The following is a 15,470-nucleotide window of genomic DNA, read 5'->3' on the forward strand; positions in this document are numbered from 1 at the left end:
AAATAGAAAATATTATAAAATCATAGAACTAGGAGGAATTACATCTAGGAGTTGCATGTAATTTTATTTAAAGAATAGGCAGGCTGTGGGTGTAGCATAGTACTCCAGCTCACACTGGAGCTCTTCCCAGTATGCACAGGGCCCTGTGTTCCACCCTCGGCACCACAAAACAAACAACAAAAACTCTTAAGAGCTGCAGGAAATACTGCCCAGTTTCTTACACGTCTGAAATCTTTTAAACTGTCATAGCAATCTTAAGTTTCCTGTTCTGGAATTCAGGTTATCTGAGAAGAGTCTTTTTATCAGATACTTTGAAACTGATCAAAAGAATAAGATGGGACTTGTAACATTCTCTGGATTATCCTAATCAATAGCTTGTGTTCAGTGATCCTAAAAAACTGAGCTGACTGACTTCAAAAATCCAAATGTTTGAGGAACTACAAAATGTGGTTTATCTTGAAGTGAAACTTACTACTCTGCCTTTCTTTTTTGGCTATTTCACTCAGTCTGCTATTTAATCTTTAATTACAGGCCACAAAAGAAGTAATAGAACGGGAAGCACCAGGGATGGCCCTGGCAATGCTGATGGGATCACTTAATGTTACACCTCTGGGCATGCTCTCTAGGTAAGAAAGCCACCAACCAATTGCAAAGAAAGTGAACTCCTTACTGCAAACCAGTACCCCAGAACAGTAAATCTAAGACAGGTTATTTACAAGAATTAACCTCATCCCTTTTTGTCCAGAGTTAAGAGTCTTACTGTCCTCTGTAGCTGCATCTCGACCAGCCCCCCTTTGTTTCTTTTTGGCTTTGTTTTTATTTATGTTAAATTTTAGAGACTGTTTTATCACTGCCAAAAGTCATAAGTCCTAATGAGTAAGAGTTGCGTTCATCAAAATGTAAAGTTATTCTTTTTGTGATTGTTCATAATCACCAATTGATATTTATTAATTGTAGCTAGATGCTAGTTCATGTAATGAACTACTAAAATTAATTAAAATTACTTATTCTCATATGTTAGGAACTTGGATTTGAATTTATAAATCCGCATATTTATGTGAAGTCATAAAGAGTTGAATTCATATTGACAGTTTCTGAGTAATTTAGTATATTTAAATTGTTCTATTATATTGGTATATTATTATATTAAATTAGTATATTTAAAACTACTTTAATAGCATAGACGGTGGCATCTATAGTTGACCTGGGGCTTTCTTAGTATTTTAGCAAATCTTAGATTATAGTCCTATAAATGAGCATAGTATATATCGTTTAATATAAAACTTAATTTAGTCAGATTTCTCTTAATTACCTTTCAGTAACAGACACTTAATCTCATAGTAGCCAAAAACATATAACTTTGTAAGTTTATAACTGTATAATCAACAGCCACTTATATTTCTGTGTGAAATATGACTATAAAAGCTAAGGTATCTATTTAATTATATAAATGTCATTCAAAACAGCTTTCCTATTACTGGAATTAAATTTATATTTCATTAGTGGCAATCATTGGAAGTATAGCTATGAAAGAATCATCGAATCTATTCTCTTTATTGTCATGTGTATATACAGAATTATAATGTTTAAATTAATAAATGTAAATGAAATTTAAATGATATTATATATGTGTACATATAGTTAGTTTTTTGAGAATTCCATACATGCTTTGATCATATTCTTCCCTCCACCAACTCTTCCCATATCCATCCCCCTTTACTTCCTACCCAACACTGTGTCCTTTTTTTTTTCACGCTCATCAAGGCCTGTGTAAACTGTACAAATATTTTTACGTGTGTGGCCTACCACTGGAACATAGTAGACTTATCAGGGGCTACATGATTGAAAGTGGAATATTCTCTCAGCAGCTAAGACTTGCTAATACTTCTTGAGCTCGGGGTGGGATTTCATACCCAACTCCCCTCTCCACACTTAGATTTGGTTTGGCTTGGATTTGCACCGGTCTTATGCTATCATAACACCATGTGTTCATATGTTCAGATGTCCTGCTGTGTACAGAAAACACTCTTTTCTTGTAATTATCCAATGCCTCTGGCCTGTACATTGTCTTCATTCTGTCTTTGTCAATGATCTTTGAGTAGGCTGAACATCTTCTGTCTCTTTTACTCTGTTTGTTGGCCATTGTGGGTCTCTATGTTGATTATCATCTACTGCAAATAGACATTCTCTGATGTAGTTTGAGAGATACCTTAATCTGAGATTACAATATCATTGGTTTAATATAATGTTTACATAAAAAAATTATACAAGTAGTTTCTTTCCTAGTGTCTATTATCTAGCTAGCTATAGGTTCTTGGCCAATAATGGTGGCAAAAATGGGTTTCATCTTGGGGATCAGACCTTAAATCTGACTAGCAGGTGATTAGTTAATCCAGTGACATTCATGACACCATTGTACAACTGGACAGTGTCTTGTCAAGCCAGGTATTATTTCAGCTCATACGGCACACAGCTCAAGAAGACTGATGGTTACTTTTCACCTCCAATAGCTTGTATAACACCATCTATCACTATGATAGCTATAGTAAGATTGAAGCTTCCAGTTTTGTGCCAGCTTGATGTTATCATGTTCTCTGACTAATGTGTGTGTTATCTTCAGTAGCAGGATGTTATCAAGTTTTGCAGGTAAACTTGAGCATTGGCAATGGTCCATGATGCTTGGGAATCTTGGGAAACTCAGTGGCCAACAACTCCAAAAGAAAGTAACCCATTCCTGGGATTTGAATTTAATCAGTAGTCTCTCACATAATAGGTACCCCGGTTATCATCATGGATTGCTGCAGCCATGAATCATCTGAAGGAATGGGCGGGCATGGGAGCATTAGCAGGCCTTCTGGTGTTGGTCTCCTTGGTTTGCCTGTGGTATATATGCAAGATTAGAGTCTCACAACAGCGTAATGCAGCCATGACCATTCAGGCCTTTACAGCCATTGAAGCAGGACAGTCTCCCCAAGCATGGTTGGCTACCATAAAAAGCTAAAATGTTACGCTCAGGATGCGAGGCTAAGCACTGCACTCAGGGTCAGCTGCTTTCGACCCAGAGAAGAGCATGTCTGATTGCATGCGGGTTGATGCCCCAGATCCCGCCTCTGAGAAAAAGGTATTGGTCGGGTCTGATGCTCTTTGGGTGGATGACACCTAAATGAACATCGGTACAAAGTCCCAATTTATTTCTAATATCAGAGATCAGACCTCTACTCTTGCCTGATGCATCTAAAACAAAAAGGGGGAACTGTAGAGAGCTGCGGAATGCTATGCCTTAAAGATGGAGCTGGTTTCCGCCTTCCACCTTCCCGATGGTGAGTGCTCTCTGTCATGAACAACTCCATATTTGGCTAAGGCTGAGGATCTGGCTTGCTTCCATGTATGTGGACCTATCTGCATTGCCCACGTGGCACGCTGGGGTTGGCTACCCAGAGGCTATTTAAGCTGTGGGCTGGCTTTCCCCAGGGTCAGATGATTGTTCAAGGTCCCTGAATAAACTGCATTGAAAAAAAAAAAAAAAAGCATAGTAGGTATCCATAGTTTTTAAAAACTGTTTCATGTTATTTATTCTTTGTTTCCCTCATCTACCCAGCTCTCCTTTCTTCTTTCCTATTTCCTAATTTTCTTTTAATTTTTTATACCAGTGCATTCCGTCTCCACACCATTGAATGCCCCTTCACTTGGGCCCTTACTAATTATGGATATTCCAGATGAAGCATACATATCTATAGATTCAAACCTAACATCCACAAATGAGAGAAAACATGTGACATTTGCCTTTCTGGTTCTGAATTTCCACACACAGAATGATTGTTTCCAGCTCCATCTATTTGCCTTCAAATTTCATCTTTCTTAATAACTGAGTAATATTTCATCATGTAAATGTACCGTTTTTCTATATTCATTCATTAATTAATGGACACGTAGCCTGTTTCCATTTCCTATTTATTCTGAATTGAACTACAATAAACATAGATGAGCAGGTATCTCTGTGGTAGAATACAGAGTTCTTTGGGTATTCCCCCCAAGATTTTTATGGTAAAATTATATGGTTAAAATTGTATGAATAATAAATTATATGGTAGAACTAATTTTAGGAAACTCTGTTCTGATTTTCATTATGGCTACACCAAATTTCACTGTCACCAGCAGTGGATAAGTGTTTCTTTTTAGCACCAGTATTTGTTGTCTTTCATTTTTGGACCCTAACCATTCTTGCTGGGATAAGATAATGTCTCAAAGTGGTTTTTAAAAGTCCATATTGTTTTTTAATTTTCAAAGTACTTATTGATATTACATACACTAATGTAAACTAGCTAATTTAATGAAACTAGATAAGGGTCATACTGATTAATTTTTCCCATTTGAATTAAGTAGTATTTTTTGGTTAATATAAAAGAACTTGTTGGACACACATGAAATAACTTCAAGAAAAAAAAATTGAACTGTCTCTGATTAAATATTTTATAATAATAGACTAATTCAGTAAGTATTACAATACAGATATTTTTTCAGGCACCGCATTAGTCATTACGCATTTTTTGCAAAGTAAAATATGATCTCCATCTTTAAAAATCACATAGTATAGCCAGAAAACTTATTCTTTGCACCTTGTAACTAAACTAAAAATTGCTTACTTTATCTACTATTAAAAGATCACTTTTTTTCTTATTGAAACATTTCTCAGAATTAATTTATTCTTTCCTACCTATCACCATAATTTCTGAGCATTGGTTTGAGTGAATGAAAAATTACTGGCTAGAAAGAGCTGTTTCTAAATACTTTGGCATAACTTCATCATCTTGATCCTGAAGGCTTTGAATATTAGTAGTAAATTTATTGTGGTAGAACCTTACTCAGGTCTTCCTTTCTCTTCATAGTTCATTTAAGTCCAATTTTATATAAACATTAAATGGATATACTAGCCTCCATTAGATATGGAATAAGGAAACTGGGATTATTTTGCTGAGTGATTTTGGGAGTTAGGGGTAGGTGTTTGTTTGCTTGGGTTTCTTTTGTTTTTGTTGTTTTCTTTGTGTTTATCTTTGTTTTCCCAATGCCTTCCAAAAAATGTTTCTGTAACCTTGAAAGATCAATTCTTTTCTGAGACTGATTCTTCAACCAAGGACCCATGCATGATATAACTTAGAACCCCTGCTCAGATGTAGCCCATGGAAACTCAGTATCCAATTGGTTGCCCTAGTAAGGAGAACAGGGACTGTCTCTGACATGAACTCTGTGGCTAGCTCTTTGACTCCCTCCCCACCAACCACCCACCCCCAATGGAGGAGCAGCCTTGCTAGGTCACAGAGGAAGACAACTCAGCCAGCCCTGATGAAACCTGATAAAGTAGGGTCAGATGGAAGGGGAGGAGGACCTCCCCTATCAGTGGACTTAGAGATGGGCTGGGAGGGGAGGAAGAGGGATACAGCTGGGATACAAATTGAATAAACTGTAATTAATATAAAAAACAAAAATTTTGGAAAAAAATAATTACAGGAAAAAAAGAAAACATAAAAATAAATTACCATTCTTGACCCCATCAATCTAAAATCCCTTACTTTCTTTTTTGTATGTTCTACAGCCATTTCTTATGTGGCTATCATGGGAATTCTTTTAGTATCATAAAGAAATAGTTATAATTTGTTTACATCTTACTTTCAATAGCCTGCAGAGACTCTTCCCCGTCTTTTTCAATGAGGATATTCATAAATTATATTCTTATTTATTACATCCCTCTAATAAGATTAATGTATCACACATATCTAAGGAGTTGTATATCCTTGTCCTTGCCCTCCTTAGGTAAGTTGTTTTATTCTAGCTTTCTTCTTCAAATTTTGTTCAGCTTTGATATTTAGTGTGTTAGTTGAGGTGGGTGGGGTGAACCTAGATGACTGGTTCAGAATGGCTTACAGTGAATCTCCAATAACTTAAGTTACACTTCCTATTTTCCTAGCCTGACAATAGCTCTCACTGTGGGTTCTGTTTGTGAGTCTTTGCTCTAGTATGAAATGACACCAGTGAAAGTTGGAAGTTCTGTATGTCCTTTCTTTTTCAAGAATGAAACTGTTTCTTTCTATTCCTTAAAAAGTGATTTCTCATTAATGTGTGTGTGTACAGCGACCCATATTTATGGCATGTGTGTGAATGTGTCCTAAAGTTAGGACCCATATTTATGGCATGTGTCCTAAAGTTAGGACAACTTTAGGATTGGCTCTTTCCTTCCACTTGGATTTTGGGATTAAGCTTAGGTAAGGCTCCGTGGAAATTGCTTTATTTTGTGAGCCATCTGATGGGTTGAAAACAAAAAACAAAAAGCATTAGGACAAATCATTCTTAAATATCTATACACGGTGACTGCTATACTATTGTGCTTTACTATTGCTAATAAAGGTTAGAAAAAGGTATTTAAACTTTTAAAATGTATGCATTTAGAAAAGATAGATGTTGTTATATGCTAAAAATAGTTTTGTAACTTGTCCAAGGTTAAGAATGTAAGGTCAAGCATCAGTATTAAGACCATAGTATTAGTTCTTCTATCAGCCAAGAAGGAAGAAGTTAACTCCAGCTTTTCCTGTTGAACATGGGAATATTAGAAAGGGTTTCTACACTCCAAGTTACTACCTAACAAGTGAGTATAAATAATATCAAGCATCTCTAAGACTGAAGAACATTTTGTTCATTCCACCACAATACTCAAAGAGATTAGTTGTTAAAACTAATAAAGTATATATAGAGATTTAAACTGGTTTGCTGGTGTTTAATTTCTTGAGTTGTTCATATATTTTGGAATTAGCCCTCTGTCAGATGTAGGGTTGGTAAAGATCTTTTCCCATTCTCTAGGCTACTGTTTTGTTGTCTTGACAGTGCCCTTGGTCTTGCAGAAGCTTTTTAGTTTCATGAGGTCCCATTCATTAATTGTTGATCTTAGTGCCTGAGCTCTTGGTGTTCAGTAAGTTGTCTCCTGTACCAGTGCATTCAAGGATATTCCCCACTTTCTCTTCTATTAGCGTTAGTATCTTGTTTTATGTTGAGGTCTTTGATGTATTTGGACTTTAGTGTTGTGCGAGGTACTAAATATGGCTCTATTCACATTCTTTTACATGCAGACATCCAGTTAGAGCAGCACCATTTGTTGAAGAAGCTTTCTTTTCCCCATTGTATGGTTTTGGCTTCTTTGTCAAAAATCAGAAGTCTAGATGTATGGATTTCTGGGTCTTTTATTTGATTCCATTGATCAACCTGTCTGTTTTCATGCCAATACCATGTGGTTTTTATTATTATTGCTCTGTAGTACAGCTTGAAATCAGGAATAATAATAACTGCAGAAGTTCTTTTATTGTGCTAAATTGTTGTAGCTATCCTGTCTTTTTTTTTAATTTTTCTATATGAAGTAGAAGATTGCTCTTTCAAGATTTGTAAACAATTATGTTGGAGATTTAACGGGAAATGCATTGAATCTATACATTGTTTTTGGTAAGATGGCCATTTTACTATGTTAATCCTACCGATACATGAGCATAGGAGATCTTTCCATTTCTCATTTATTCCTCAATTTCTTTCTTCATAGACTTGAAGCTCTTGCTATATAGGTCTTTCACTTGCTTGGTTAGAGTTACACCAAGGTATTTATATTATTTGATATTATTTGTGGCTATTGTGAGGGATGTTGTTTCCTTAATTTATTTCTCAGCTCATTTATCATTTGTATACAGAAGATCTACTGATTTTTTTAAGTTAATTTTGTATCCAGCTACTTTGCTAAAGGTATTTATCAGCAGTAGGAGTTCTCTGGTAAAATTTGGGGGTCACTTAGGTATCCTATCATATCATCTGCAAATAGCAATCTTCCTTTCCAGTTTGAATCCCTTTATCTTTTTAGTTGTCTTAGTGCTCTACCTAGGACTTCCAGTAGTATATTGAATAGATACAGAGAGAGTGACAGCCTTGTCTTGTCTCTGATTTTAGTAGAATTGCTTTCAGTTTCTTTCCATTTAATTTGATGTTAGCTATTGGCTTTCTTCAGTAAAGATAAGATGAAGAAATATGTCCAGAAGGACAGCTAAAAAAAACTTTTGCCAGCTTTTCTCTAAATTATAACTCTTTTTTTAACAACAACAAAACCCTATTTATGTTAATGAAATAGGAAAACCAATTACTTTCCCATTCATGGCTTGCATTGAGTACTTTGAATATTTTTTTCCATTGTCTTTTAGTCTGCATTCTTTATTTCTTTTTTTTTTAATTTTATTTTTCTTATTAGTTACATTTTGTTAACTCTGTGTCCCAGCTGTATCCCGCTCCCTCATTCCCTCCCCAACCCCACACTCCCTCCCTGGTCTCCTCCCTGCCCCTTTCCAAGTCCACTGATAGGGGAGGACCTCCTTCCCTTTCATTTGAACCTGTTTTATCAGCTATCTTCAGGGCTGGCTGCAAAGTCCTCCTCTGTGGCCTAACAGGACTGCTCCTCCCCTGGGGGGGGGGGGGAGGTCAACGAGCCTGCCCTTGAGATCCTGTTAGAAATAGTCCTCTTAAAAAATGGCAACTGACAAATGCAAGATTAGAGTCTCACAACAGTGTGATGCAGCCATGATCATTCAGGCCTTTACAGCCATTGAAGCAGGACAGTCTCCCCAAGCATGGTTGGATACTATAAAAAGCTAAAATGATACGCTCAGGATGCGAGGCTAAGCACTGCACTCAGGGTCAGCCGCTTTGGACCCAGAGAAGAGCATGTCTCACTGCATGCGGGTTGATGCCCCAGGTCCCGCCTCTGAGAAAAAGGTATCTGACGGGTCTGATGCTCTTTGGGTGGATGACACCTAAATGAACATCGGTACAAAGTCCCAATTTATTTCTAATATCAGAGATCAGACCTCTACTCTTGCCTGATGGGTCTAAAACAAAAAGGGGGAACTGTAGAGAGCTGTGGAATGCTGTGCCTTAAAGATGGAGCTGGTTTCTGCCTTCCACCTTCCCGATGGTGAGTGCTCTCTGTCACGAACAACTCCACATTTGGCTAAGGCTGAGGATCTGGCTTGCTTCCATGTATGTGGACCTATCTGCATTGCCCACATGGCACGCCTGGGTTGGCTACCCAGAGGCTATTTAAGCTGTGGGCTGGCTTTCCCCAGGGTCCGAGGATTGTTCAAGGTTCCTGAATAAACTGCATTGAAAAAAAAAATGGCAACTGACCAAAGCCTAACTACAAATCAGTTGTTGTTTAAGCACTTTACAGGTTAAGTCATTTGGTTTTGCTAACACCTTCACTATATAAATAAAGAAGCTAGTAAGTATCATCTGTAGCATACTCTGGACATTACTTAATTTCATATAACAAATCATTTGTACAAAACAACACACAAGTAACTGATACTTAAAATAGCAATTGAAAGAGATATGACTGATAAGTTATTTTCTATTACTCTTTATGGAGAAAACAGCAAGATAAAGCCCTTGAACATCACTTAGAACAGAGGTGAAACACTAATTCATGAGTGTCTGTAGCAACAAACCTTCCTATTTATTCACTCATTCAACTTATTATTTATTTATTTGTTTGTTTATTTATTTATTTATTTTAGAAACTGGCTTTTTCTGTAACAATCCTGGCTCTTCTGGAATTAGCTTTGTACTCCCATCTCAGGAGTGGGGGAGGGGGATGGTCAAAGAGCCTGCCACTGAGTTCATGTCAGAGACAGTCTCTGTTCCCCTTACTAGGTAACTCACTTGGATACTGAGCTGCCATGGGCTATATCTGAGCAGGGATTCTAGGATATATCCATGAATGGTCCTTGGTTGGAGTGTCAATCTCAGAAAAGACCCCTGTGCTCAGATATATTTGCTCCTTGTGGAGCTCCCGTCCTCTCCAGGTCATACTAACTCCCCCTTCTTTCATATGATTCCCTGCACTCTGCCCAAGGTTTGGTTACGAGTCTCAGCATCTGCTTTGATACACTACTGGATAGAGTCTTTCAGAGGCCCTCAGTGGTAGGCTCCTGTCCTGTTTCCTGTTTTCTCCTTCTTCCAATGTCATCCCATCTGTCTTTCTAAGTGAGGATTGATCATCTTACCCAGGGTCCTCCTTGCTTAGCTTCTTTAGGTGTACAATTTTTAGTATGTTTATCCTATCTTATAGGTCTAATATCCACTTATAAGTGAGTATATACTGTGTGTGTCTTTCTGCTCCTGAGATACCTCACTCTGGATGATCTTTTCCAGATCCCACCATTTGACTGCAGATTTCATGAATTGCTTGTTTTTAATTGCTGAGTGTATTCCACTGTGTAAATGTACCACAGTTTCTGTATCCATTTCTCTGTGGACGGACATCTGGGTTGTTTCCAGGTTCTGGCTATTACGAATAAAGCTTCTACGAACATGGTTGAACAAATGCCGTTGTTGTGTACTTCAGCATATTTTGGATATATGCCTAGGAGTGGATAATACTGGTTCTTCAGGAAGCACTATTCCCAATTGTCTGAGAAAGCACCAGATTGATTTCCATAGTGATTGTACAAGGTCACATTCCCACCAGCAATGGAGGAGGGTTTCCCTTTCTCCACAACCTCTCCAGCATGTGTTGTCACTTGAGTTATTCATCTTAGCCATTCTGATGGGTGTAAGGTGAAACCTCAGGGTCATTTTGATTTGCATTTCCCTGATGACTAAGGACATTGAGCATTTCTTTAAGTGTTTCTCTGCCATTCTATATTCCTCTACAGACAATTTTCTGTTTAGCTCCATATCTCATTTTTTAAATTGGATTGCTTGATTTGTTGCTTTTTAACTTCTTAGTTCTTTATATATTCTGGATATTAGCCCTCTGTCAGATATAGGGTTGGTGAACATATTTTCCCAGTCTGTAGGCTGTCGTTTTGTTCGGACGACTGTGTGCTTTGCTTTACAGCTTTTTAGTTTCATGATTTATTGATTGTTGCTCTTAGAGCCTGTGCTGTTAGTTTTCTGTTCAGGAAGTTGTCCCCTGTACCAATGAGTTCAAGGCTCTTCCCCACTTTTTTTTCCTAACCGATTTAGTGTATCTGGTTTTATGTTGAGGTCTTTGATCCAGTTGGACTTTAGTTTGTGCAGGGTGATAAATATGGATCTATTTTCATTTTTCTACATGTAGACATCCAATTAGAACAGCACCATTTGTTGAAGATGCTGTATTTTTTCGATTGAATGGTTTTGGCTTCTTTATCAAAAATCAAGTATCCCTATGTATATGGGTTTATCTCTGTCTTCTATTCGGTTCCATTGATCCACCATTCTGTTTCTATGCTAGTACCAGGCAGTTTTTATTACTATTGCCCTGTAGTACAGCTTGAGATGAGGGATGGAGATACCTCAGATGATCAGTTGTTTTACAGGATTGTTTTGGAAATTCTGGGTCTTTTTGTTTTCCCATATGAAGTTGAGAATTTTTCAAGGTCTGTAAAGTATTGTGTTGGTACTTTGATGGGAATCTATACATTCCCATCTGAATCTGTAGATTGCTTTTGGCTGAATGGCTATTTTCACTATGTTAATCCTACTGATCCATGAGCATGAGAGATCTTTCCATCATCTAATATCCTCTTCAATTTCTTTCTTCAGAGACTTTAAGTTTTTTTCAAACAGGTCTTTCACATTCTTGGTTAGAGTCACACCAAGGTACTTTATGTTTTTAGTGGCTATCATGAAGGTTGTTGTTTCCTTAATTTCTTTCTCCGCCCTTTTGTCTTTGGTATACAGGAGGGCTTCTGATTTTTTTTGAGTTAATTTTGTGTCCAGCCACTTTGCTTAAGGTGTTTATCAGCTAAAGGCGTTCTCTTGTTGAATTTTTTTTGGGTCACTCATGTATACTATCATATCATCTGCGAATAGTGATATTTTGACTTCTTCCTTTCCAATTTGTATTCCCTTGATCTCCTTTAGTTGTCTTATTGCTCTAGCTAGGTCTTCAAGTACTATGTTCAAGAGATATGGAGAGAGTGGGCAGCCTTGCCTTGTCCCTGATTTCAGTGGGATTGCTTTAAATTTCTCTCCATTGAGTTTTATGTTGATTATAGGGTTGCTGTATATTGCCTTTACTATATTTAGGTATGTGCCTTGTATCCCTGGTCTCTCCAAGACTTTACACATGAATGGGTGTTGGATTTTGTCAAATGCTTTTTCGACATCTAAGGACATGATCATGTGGTTTTTCTCCTTCAGTTTGTCTATGTGGTGGATTACCTTGATGGATTTCCATATATTGAACCACCCCTGCATGCCTGGGATGAAGCCTTGGTGGATGATATCTTGTATGTGTTCTTGGATTCAGTTTGCAAGTATTTTATTGAGTATTTTTGCCTTAGTGTTTATAAGAAAGATAGGTCTGAAGTTCTCTTTTTTGTTGGGTCTTTGTGTGGTTTAGGTATCAAGGTGACTGTGACTTCATAGAATGAGTTTGGAAATGATCCTTCTGTTTCTATTTTGTGGGATAGTTTGAAGGGAATTTGGCTTAGCACTTCTTTGAAGGTCTGGTAAAATTTTGTGCTGAAACCATCTGGCCCTGGCCTTTTTTTTGGAAGGGAGGCCATGAAGGAGTGCTGCTTTCTGAGTTACTCCCCATGGTTTGTTTGCTCAGCCTGCTTTCTTATAGAACCCAGGGCCACTTGCCCAGGGGTTATACCACCTACAATGGTCTGGGCCTTCCCACTTCAATTACTAATAAAGAAAATGCAATAGGTAATATTTCCTCAATTGAGAGCTTTTCTTCCCAAATAATGCTCAACTTCTGCAAGTGGACAGTAAACTAACCAAGACATATGCTTTCTGGAAACTTTAAGCAAGAATCTTTTAACTTGTTTCTTGTAAATATGACATATTGTACTTTACTGAATTTTGTCCAATTCATGTAAGTAGTCTGATTTGTGCACATGGAGTATTCTTTATTTTGTCTGAAAGATAAATGCTAATATTCTGGTGTGTGCATGTGTGTCTGTGTCTGTGTGTGTGCATGCGTGCACTTACAGTGGAAGCCCAGTGATAATGTTGATTATTATTCCTTAGGCATTTTCTATCTTGTTTTGGTGAAGCACGATCTGTCCCTGGCCTGGATCTTGTCAAAGATGCAAAATTGGCTAGCTGTCTAGCAAGTCCTATAGTTCTAATTCCATCTCTCCAACTGTGGAAATGTATTCGTGCATGCCACCATGCTGGACCTTTTCTTTCTTTTTTTTTTAATATAGATTTGTTGGGTTTGTACTCATATTTGTTACCAACTAAACCATCATCCCAGCCTCCACTTATACTCTTGATATTGCTATTTCTCTATTTTTCTGTCTTGATTTGATGGTTTTAACGAACCAAATTTTAATTTTTTTGTTTTCTCTATTATTTTTCTTTTTTAAAACTTACTGGATTTTATTTTTATATTTACTATTTCCTTCCTTCTTGGTTTGGGTTTGCTTTGTTTTTCGTTTGTTTTCTTGAAATGGAAATTTATATTGATTTGAATGTTTTCTAATGTAGCCTGAAAAGCATTCATTAGTCTGTTGTTTTCTTTTTGTTTTAATTTGCTTTAATGCTTTTTTTCTTTCCTTTGAGCTTTAATCTTTAATTTATGAATTATTCTCAAATTTGTTGTTTAGTTTCCAAGTATATGGGGATTTTTCCTATTGTCTTTCTGCTATTAGTTTATAAGTAGATTTATTTATCCATTGCAAGAGAAAAACATGTGTCTTTCAAAGTCAATGTAGTCTATTGTAGGATCTTTCCTTGTCACTTCACCATATGCCTTGGGTCAGAATGTATATCATTCTGCACAGTATAGAATGTATATCATTCTGCACAGTATAGTGTTCTGTAAGTTTCGGTCATTTCAGTTATGTGGTCGTGTTTCTATATCATTTATTTTTTCTTTCTAATTGTTCTGTTACAATACCTGAAGATGTCATTTATCTGAATTGTACAAGGAAATTATGATTATTTACCCCATCAATCGAATATATATTCTTGTAAAATCTGCATATTGATGCTTATAAAATTTTTATTAATAATAGCCTAAACCTAGACTCAACCAAAACATACTTCATTAGCTGAAGATAAGCCTACAATGGGGTAGCCATATAATAGAATGTTACTCAGAAATAAAAAGAAAGGAACATTCAAATCACAAAAAGATGGGAGATGCATAAGTGCATACTGCTAACTGAAAGCTGCCAAATTAAAAAGGATAAGTAGCTCAGTTTTGATTTTATAACTGCTAGAAATGGTAAAACTTTAAGGACATAAATGAGCAATGTTTTTTAGGGGATCAATGAAAGAGGGAATTAGATGAATGGGAGACTCATACCTGACTTTTTTAGAGAAGGGATACTTTGTGATTCTGCTACCATTTGGGGGTTCAAGCCAAGAAAGCCTACCTCCCACTTTCACTCTCAGCAGCCTAAGGAATCCCAAAAACTTAGGAACTTCTGGCCAAATCAGGAACTATGGCTTTAGCAATGAAAATAAAAAACTAGGCAGTTTTTGAAGTTGAGGTAGGAATTTTACTGAAGGTATTTTATTATAAGCATAAGTGTGAGGGTATAAGAAATATACTCAGAATAATTTAAGACATACACAGGGATGGGTATGGGCTTCTCAAAGGAACAGCACTGATGACTGTTTTTACAATAGTTATGTATAAGATTTTGGTGGGTTTTGTGGTTCTCTCTTTTTGCTGGGTGGCTCTTTAAGGGCACATGGTAGGATTAGAATCAGAAAATAGACATTTAGCCCCCAAGAAATGTAGGAGATCTCTATTGTATGTGGTTTGAGATTCTTAGGTAATGTCTGAGGATAGAAACGAGCTCCAGTCAAAGCGACATATATATTCAGGACTTCTGCCATGTTTAATTATATTCTAACATAAAATATCTTTAAAAGGAAACTAATCAAGGGTGAGGACTCTGGCTAAAATGCTAAATCCCCATCCAGAAAGGCAAAGAGTATGGACATCAGAAGAAGGAGAAAACAGGGAACAAGTTAGGAGCCTGCCACAGAGGGCCTCTGAAAGGCTCTGCCCTGCAGACTTTCAAAGCAGATGCTGAGACTTATGGCCAACCTTCGGGAAGAATGCAGGAAATCTTATAAAAGAAGTGGGAAATAGTAAGATCTGGAGAGGACAGAAGCTCCACAAGGAGAGCAACAGAACCAAAAAATCTGAGCACAGGGGTCTTCCCTGAGACTGATACTCCAACCATGTAGCATGCATGGAGATAACCCAGAATCCCTATACAAATGTAGCCCATGGCAGTTCAGTCTCCAAGTGGGTTCCATAGTAATGGGAACAGGGACTGTCTCTGACATGAACTGATTGGCCTGCTCTTTGATCTCCTCTTCTTGAGGGGGGAGCAGCCTTACCAGGGCACAGAGGAAGACAATGCAGCCACTCCTGATGAGACCTAACAGACTAGGATAAGAAGGAAGGAAAAGAAGACCTCCCCTACCAG

At 37.2% G+C, this 15,470-nt stretch overlaps 1 protein-coding gene across 25 annotated transcripts in view; it reads left to right on the plus strand.

The window, feature by feature from the left end:
• Positions 1 to 15,470, plus strand: part of Gphn (gephyrin) — a 416,220-nt gene that overhangs the window by 192,773 nt on the left and 207,977 nt on the right. For all 25 annotated transcript variants that reach the window (XM_060387712.1, XM_060387715.1, XM_060387716.1 and 22 more), the window contains one exon: positions 532 to 626. In XM_060387712.1, coding sequence (XP_060243695.1) covers positions 532 to 626 — 95 coding nt within the window. The remainder of the gene's footprint in view (positions 1 to 531; positions 627 to 15,470) is intronic.

This window comes from Meriones unguiculatus, chromosome 7 (genome assembly GCF_030254825.1).
Source record: "Meriones unguiculatus strain TT.TT164.6M chromosome 7, Bangor_MerUng_6.1, whole genome shotgun sequence".
In the NCBI taxonomy this organism is placed as follows: Eukaryota; Metazoa; Chordata; class Mammalia; order Rodentia; family Muridae; genus Meriones; species Meriones unguiculatus.